Genomic DNA, 8,190 nt, shown 5'->3' with positions numbered 1-8,190 from the left:
AAAATTGCTTCCATTTTTGACCAGTAATTTTTTGACATTTGTAGGTAGCGTGCGAAGGTTCGTTTTGACGTTTCATAAATCCAATAAAAAAATGGCGGTCGGTAACAGAATCAAACCTCCCAAATCAGATGAAATATTCGCCTACAGCGAAATGGGTCTGAGAAATAATGCAGCTGTAGTTGAGTATTGTAGGACTTCAATGGCAGCCTTGTCCGGTGGAACTGCAGGTACATACGACACATATTTCTAGAGTATTTTTTCATTGACGCAAATTTGACAACTCGTGATCTTAAATTGAATGTTTTTGTTCAGGTTTGCTCGGACTGACTGGTTTCTACGGATTTGGCTTTTACCTCTTCTCGGTTGTCAGTTTGTGGGCGCTTTTACTCATGAAGGCTGGAAGCAACTGGCAAAAGTTCTTTATGTCCAGAAGAAGTCTACTTACCAATGGATTCTTGGGAGCATTGTTCACATATATTTTGTTCTGGACATTTATTTATGGAATGGTTCACGTATATTAATAATAAATTATGTAATCTTAGTATATTTTTATATGTATAATAATAATAATATATTCTTCTGTGTAAGAAGGGCTTGCATTTTATTTCGTATGAGGTGTGGTATAGAAAGATAATTCATTCATTAGAAACATTGATTGGCCGTATCACAGGACCAAATGATGTAAAACTAGTATTTATGCGTATTATTGACCATAGTTAGATTTAAAATTACATATTGTCTCTGCATCAGCAATTTCTGTTCTGTTGAGTATCTCATCTACAGCATTCCAGAATGGCATGAGCCCGCAGGTTTAAAGAACAGGCAATTTGGGTTTGGGTTCTCTTTAGGTCTACCGCCGCATCCTCAAGACACTCGTTATAGGAGACCGCTGCGTCCGTTCTCGGACTTCAATGTTAGTTATAAAATCGAACCACCTTATGCCTAATATTCTCCTCAAGCACTTACTCTCAAAACTCAGAAGTTTGGTGTTCTGAGCTTTGGGAAGGTGCCAAGATTCGCACCTATATAGGAGTACTGGCATTATACAAGAGTTGAATAATCGGCATTTTGTTTTGACCCAGTATTGACTAGAGTTCCAGACAAAACGCATATCAACCAAAGTAAAAATTATATCAAACGCTTTAAGAAATAAAAAAAACAGTTCTCACGTCCTGTTCATATATTTTGAAATAATTGCTAAAATCCTTGTGGCAATTAATTAAACTTTTTAAAAGCTTTGAGTTTCAAAGATTTAGTACCAAACGTTCTTGACTTCACAGATCCTATATGATTAGTTTCATGATCAGGTCATGCGCTGTTCTAGTGTACCTCTATTCAAGAGGGGCTCCATGTCATTGTGCATAGGGTCAAAAATCATACCAAGGATAGCTAGTGATCTCGTTTTAAGAAAACATGCCAAAAGGTGAGATTTTTGTGTATTAACATACTTTTATTGGTGAATTACATGTAGAAAAATATATTATATAAATATAAACTGCGCAAACAGAACATTTATACGTTTTGCAAAGACAAAACAAAGTTTATATTGGTTTTTCAGATGTTATGAACTTAATAAAGCAAAAATCATTTTTTTAAAAGACAGTAACGGGAAGGGTAAATACTTAAAGACCATTTACACGTGGACAATACAATATTGTTTTGTCTCAGGACTCTGCCATTATCCATGTGTAAACAGCAATTTATAGGACAAAACATTGTTCCGAGACATTGTCCCCGCAGGCTATCTCCGCGGAACAGTGATTACTCCCACCACCCGTAAAAACGCTTAGTGATTTGCTCATCGTGTGCGCATCGTTCTTTTACAATTCCAGTACATCTTGGCATAAAATAAATATTTTTTTTCGTGAACTCAAACAAACTAACCATCATGCCGTTTCGCCGTAGGGGTAGGCTGAGAGAATAGAACGTCATATCACTCTGTCTTTGCATTGCACTCACAAGAACTCCCAAGTTGTCTGAAGAATTGACTTATCTACGAATTCTGGACATTATTATTATGGATAACTTATATAGTACCATTTTCGTAATATAATACCTCAAGGGCGCTTTACAAAGTGATTATATAAAGATGTAAATTTAATTTTAACTTTTTAATTTAAGAAAATTAATGTACTTTGTCACCACATGCTAAGAATTTATTCAAATGATTTGAGAACAAGTGGGTTTTAAGTTTCTTCCGAAACATCATTCCATGCCGTAGGGCCTGCGACTGCAAATGCACGTTCGCCTAATTTAGTTCGCTGTTTGCGTAGAGGTATAATAACTTTTCCTTTCGACGTAGATGTAGCTAAATTAAGCGTAAGACGTCTGTCAGCTAGTTCATATGGAATGCAGAGTTCCCTTAGATATTCTGGAGCAGAGTTGTGCAGTGACTTATACATAAGCCAACAGAGTTTATATTCCACCCTCTGTGGAAAACGTAGCCAGTGCAATTCCCGAAGTAGTGGAGTGATATTACTAAACTTAGAGATTCCAAAAATAAGTCTCGCTGCGGCATTCAATACAGACTGTAGGCGAGTCATTTTATTCATTGGTAGACCTGCGTAGATACCACTACAATAATCGACTCTAGACACTACGAAAGCAATTATTAATTGACGGGCGGCATCAACTGGCAAATTATTGCGTATGCATTTAATCAGTCTCAACTGGGGCATAAAAACTAAAGTTGCCCCTTGAAGAATTTCGACAAGGTTTGGAAGATAAAAATATATTGTTTGCAACAAAGACGGGACATTATATAACATAAAACAAAACATGTTTTGAAAATTGTAAGAGGTGTAGGTATGTTGATTGCTGACAATAACGCAGTATTACTTACTTATTTATTATTCCAAATTTCTGGATTTAAGTATCACTCCTCTTTTATTTCTATAATAATGTTCCCTAACTTACAAAAAGGCATATAAGGTCGATCTTTATACTAAATTTCTCAATTTTAAGTTTATTAATCGTATGAAGACAAGATGATCCGTCTTACACTTCAGGTTCAGCGACACCTTGATTTAATCAACATATTGCAACAGAGATAGAGAAGAAAATATGGAAGTCTAGACTTATGACCTGTCATAGGCTAGTCTAAGTGGCCTTGAACTAAGTATTTGGAATCAACCTTGTTAGAAATTTAACCCAGGACTTAATGCATACTGGCCGAACCACTACAACATTAGCCGGACTTCAAGGCAAAGACACTGGCCTCGTATTATATTAGGGTTATGGGTTTGATTTCCGGTGAGATCACAATAAATAATATATTTTGTCTAATAAACACAGTCTCAAGCTGGAGAAAACCAGTTTCAAGCCTTTACTCCCTCTCCTCGGCGGTAGCCGCGTACCTGGGAGACGGGCTGTAGACCGTGACGCCTTATAATGTGTACATTTCATCATAAACATGAGTTCACTACAGACACTTGACCTGTGTGTTTTACTTCAACACACTTCGCCTGCTCCGGACTTTGCTCTTCACTGCTGGTCGCCGCCTTGGCTGCGCTCGTCTCTCTGTACTAACACGGCCCGTTAGAAAGCCCTTTTTAGGGCTATTGATGTTAACTTAGCGGTCATTGCTTTCTCAGCTCGTCAGGCTCCCAGGCATCCCGTTTTCACCGGGTCGGCCGATTGGGAAAAACCAGGAAGACGAAGCCGCCACACCCCCCCCCTGTAATGGATCGATTACAAAATTCATTTGACATCTTACGAAATCTTTCTAGTTTATGTTTATTATTTAGGTGCCTAGATAAGTAGAATTATTTAATTAATTTATAATTGGGAATGCGACTAGGAATAGCAGGGGCCATAATTAACAGTATGGAGGCTGTCTGGAGATGGCACCACACTAGGGCCTAAAACAGCAATGTACTAATATTTGAGAATAAGTGTCTCAGAAGAATAAATTAGGATGTAAACAAATAGCAAAAATATTTCAAACATAACTACAATATTTAATAAAGTTTTAATTTTGAAAAGAGTTTTTTTTACTAGTAACTCTGTACAGTAACTAATCCTGCAATAATTTTGTAAAGGTGTAGTTGGTTCACACACACTCTAACAAATATAGATATTAGAGATTTCGGTTGACGCGGTTCGGAGAACGCGGTTGAAATGCGATCTCTTAGACGAATGTGTGGGAAATCAATGTATGACAGGGTTACGAATGATGAAATCAGGCGAGAGTGTAAATCTGAGACAAGTATAATTGATAAGATTAAGAAAGGGTCTCTGAGATGGTTTGGTCACGTAGAACGAATGGACGACGAGAGAATGGTAAAACAAGTTTATATGGCAAAAATGAACGGCAACGTTAGACGAGGACGACCAAGGAAGACGTGGCATGATCAGATAAACCAAAATCTTAAGTCTGGTCATGTCAAAAGCAGACAGAACCGAAGGGCATGTATGACAAGATGTATGAATGTGGAAGAGGCTAGGAGTGTATGCCAGGATAGACGTGTGTGGCGGTCCATTCTCTCTGCCTACCCCTACGGGGAAATGGCGTGATGGTAGTAGTAGTAGTAGTAGAGATTTCGGATTATTTAAGCGTATGCCGGTTCAAATTCTGAAGAACGTCTGAAGAAACATTTCCTCTCTCTTCCTTAATCTCTCCTCCTTTCCTTTTTCCTCTTTTTTTCCTTTTTCCCGTTGAGTAATAGTTTTGATTTAAGGTAATTTATAAAGAAATATGTTTATTTATATTTTTATATATTTTTAGCTTTTTAATCTTTTTTTTTTCTATTAATATGTTCTGTAACTTGAATTATAAAAATAAAACTTTTATTTAATTGGTTGGTTGGAAGAAATTGCCATTTGGCAATAAGCCCGTTAATGTACAAATAACATTATGTACAAAAAGTTAAATAAATTATGAAACCTAACATGCTGAATGCTTTGGAGGTAATTTTATTGATATGCGATTAAAAAAAGACGAGTTTAAAACAAAGCGACCTTTTGCCCAATTTCACCTGATTGTCTAAACAACCTCAATATTTATAAGAACTACATACCATATTATTTAATTGGCTAGTGCAGTTTTTAAGTATTTTTTATCAGTGTCTCTACTTTCACATCAGGGGTAGATTATTTACATACATCCTTGAGTGGTGATAATGTAAATTATTCAAATCCAATTTGATATTTTTTATGCTTGGGAAAATCTGATTTTTCACTCTCATATCGCTCCATAATACTGTCTGCACACCTGATACCTATATTACCTCTAACCAGGGTTGAATTCATTATTATTTTCTATACAGTTGCACTATCAGAAAAAAATATTCCATATGTCAATTGACAATTTATTCATTCACAGAGGTGTCGTATAATAGGTAAGCATACTGTTTTTTTTTTAACGGATGTTGTTTCTTTCTTATTGATACTTTCTCTTTGTTTGCTCGATTAAGAACATCTTGGACATTAGTCTTGGACAATATTAATTAATGGAAGGTAATGGAGATCAGAAAAATGTTTATAAAAGAGCCTTTTGATGCATTTCTGATCATGGTACTACAAGAGGAGATCTCAGCAGAATGCTCTTACAAGGTTTTCATGTAATTTTAATTACTTTATACCTAAAATAAATACGACTTTTCCTCAAAGAAAATTTTCTTTTGTGGCCCCAAGAGTGTTTTGGTTAAACATATTAAGTTCTCCAAAATAAAAGCCATCTCCGGCAGAAATATTCAAGATTGGATTTTGTTTAAGGGACGAGACCACTGTAGCAGACTGCTGCGAGACATTGGAAAAGTCTATTTTTTTTTCTATGGTTTACTCATATAGTATAGTTCTCTTCAAAATATCCGGGTTTTGGTGAAAATATTTTGTTACTGTACACGACTCCACCTATGCATTTGAGACAGTCCCGTGAAATCATTTAGTCAGATAAATCTCACTCCCATCAATAAAGGTTTCAGCTTCTTTGACTTCACAAAAATCAATAGATGAAATAATAAGGAAGTTCAGTATTACAGGAAATATGATGTAAAAAATGTTTTTTTACACACCGTAAGAATTAGAGCACTTAATTGTACAGCAAAGTTTCTCTAAAATGAATGCCTCGACACGGGTTATGCCCAGTTAGGCGTTCATATAGAAAGAAAAGAGATTATGTATTGTAAATATAACAAAGAAATAAATGTACTCTTATTAAATATCTTTGCCTTACACCAGCCCTTGTGTTTAACTATACATACCCAGTTATATCTGTCAATGAATAGTGATGGATGAAGCCACACAAGGAAATGTACTGGTCTTTAGAAACCATACAAGAGTCTCAATCAATAATTTAATGAATAAGCATCAACTAACTCGTCATTGCTACTTATTTGTGACTTTGTTCTTCTGTAGGATAGGGTTCTAAATAATACATTTTCCAACAAAAACATATGTGGCAAATTAAGTGGTCCCTAGTACTCCAGATGTTGCTTACGGAATCATTTATGCTTAAGGTTAATAACAAAAAAAAAACCTACATAAATACTTATATATGGGTGTATCTACTCCTATATGTGTGCAAATCCTGGCACCTTAAAACTCAAAACACAAACTGAGTTTTGAGAGTAAGTTCTTGAGGAGAATATTACACATAAGATGGTTCAATTTCATAATTAACATTGAAGTCCGAGATCAGACACAGCAGCCTTTTATAACGAGCGTTTTGAGGGTGCGTCGGTGGACCTAGGTTGGACACATGCTGTGAATGCCAGAAGAGAACCTCAACCCATGTTGCTTCTTCTTCTTCATACCTGCTTGCTCCCATCGTCGATGACGATCTTTCGACTTTATTCAGCAGAATGAAGGGATGTAGGATTGATGTGGGAGAAGGCGAGAGTATTCGCTAGCGATAGGGTCTCCTGGATGCGTCTGATAATTTCCAGATGAAGAGAATAATCAATTACCTGTTTATGTACACCAATCCATAAAGGTTTATTTAATAACCTGTCAATGAGGAAGTTTGTTGTCTTTTTTTATTTGTTAATAGACTATTAAACTAAGCCATTTTTTTTTTTTTTTTTTTATATATCGTATTATCAGCGCTATGATTTTTTAAAGTATTGTATTTCTGAAATAACTGCGCGTGTGTTGTCAGAGGTTCTTCTCTGTCAGTTCTTCTGATTGGTTGGTTTACGGAAAGCAAACCGAATATCCTTCACAGCTACACAGATATCATTGGTTGGTTCATATGAACTAGTAACGTCGTTCAAAGTAGCGCGTTTTTTTTTTTTTTAATATTTTTTTCTTATATTTCAAGAAACTTTGCAGTACAATGTAATGCTCTAATTTTTACCGCGCGCAAGAAAATATTTTTTGTACCCAATTTCCCATAGGGCTGAAGTTAAATAAAAAATTAGTTTAAATAAAAATAAAAAACGCACGAATCAGTCGAAATTTCTGCGTCTGAAATTATTATTATCTTGTTCCCCAAGAAATTATTATTATCTTGTCAACTACTTATCTACAAAGATTTGTATATTCCCACTATTGTTTATATGGACCTTAATAATCTATTGTGGTTTATTTTATCATGTTTTTGTAGATACCTAATTATATAATCCGTGTACATTGTAATTGGCAGTAGTGCTGTATTTACATTTAAATAAATAAAAATATTTTTACAATCAACACACTTTCATGAAAGCCGTTCAAAGAGTTACGCGAATTGCAGCTCTTAATTTTATAAGGAGTTAAAAATATTTACCAACATAATAAAATACTACGTTAGTTTTTTGGGGTTTTTGAATGGTCTTAGTTCCCATAAGAAACAATTTATCAAAAAAAGTAAAGACCATGGAGATACGCCTATAGTAAGTATCTGTGGTGTGCATAAAATCACTGCGCTTGTGCCATAATCCAGGAAGAAAATACGGAAATAAGTTCATATTTTACTGGATTATAGCACTAGAGGAATGGTTTTTCTACTCAATTTAGACATTTACTATTGGCGTGTCCCTGCTGTTTTTTTTATCTATAAATTGTTTATTATAGGAACTAATACCCATATGCAGAGACAAAACTTAAGGTGAGGGAAGTACATTTTAATTTCAAATGCAGAGAATAACCCGAAGGTGAAGACAATAGAATGTACTTGCCTCACCTTAATGTTTGTCTCTGCATACGGGTATAAGTCTATCAAAAAACCCTTAAAAGCACCCAGTTTTATCTGCCGTCTTCGGACGTACA

At 35.3% G+C, this 8,190-nt stretch overlaps 1 protein-coding gene across 1 annotated transcript; it reads left to right on the top strand.

Annotated features, from left to right (window-relative positions):
• The first annotated feature begins 10 nt into the window (after positions 1-10).
• On the top strand, positions 11-590 carry LOC148281172 (ER membrane protein complex subunit 6-like). The gene is made up of 2 exons (XM_088227132.1): positions 11-227; positions 313-590. The coding sequence occupies exons 1-2, from the start codon at positions 92-94 to the stop codon at positions 519-521; spliced, it is 345 nt and encodes a 114-aa protein (XP_088083258.1). The 5' UTR covers positions 11-91; the 3' UTR covers positions 522-590.
• Positions 591-8,190: the final 7,600 nt, after the last annotated feature.

Source organism: Micrasema longulum, unplaced genomic scaffold (genome assembly GCF_059751315.1).
Source record: "Micrasema longulum isolate JH-2025_06_02 unplaced genomic scaffold, ASM5975131v1 h1tg000488l, whole genome shotgun sequence".
NCBI lineage: Eukaryota > Metazoa > Arthropoda > Insecta > Trichoptera > Brachycentridae > Micrasema > Micrasema longulum.
This window is presented reverse-complemented; position numbering and strand designations above follow the sequence as displayed.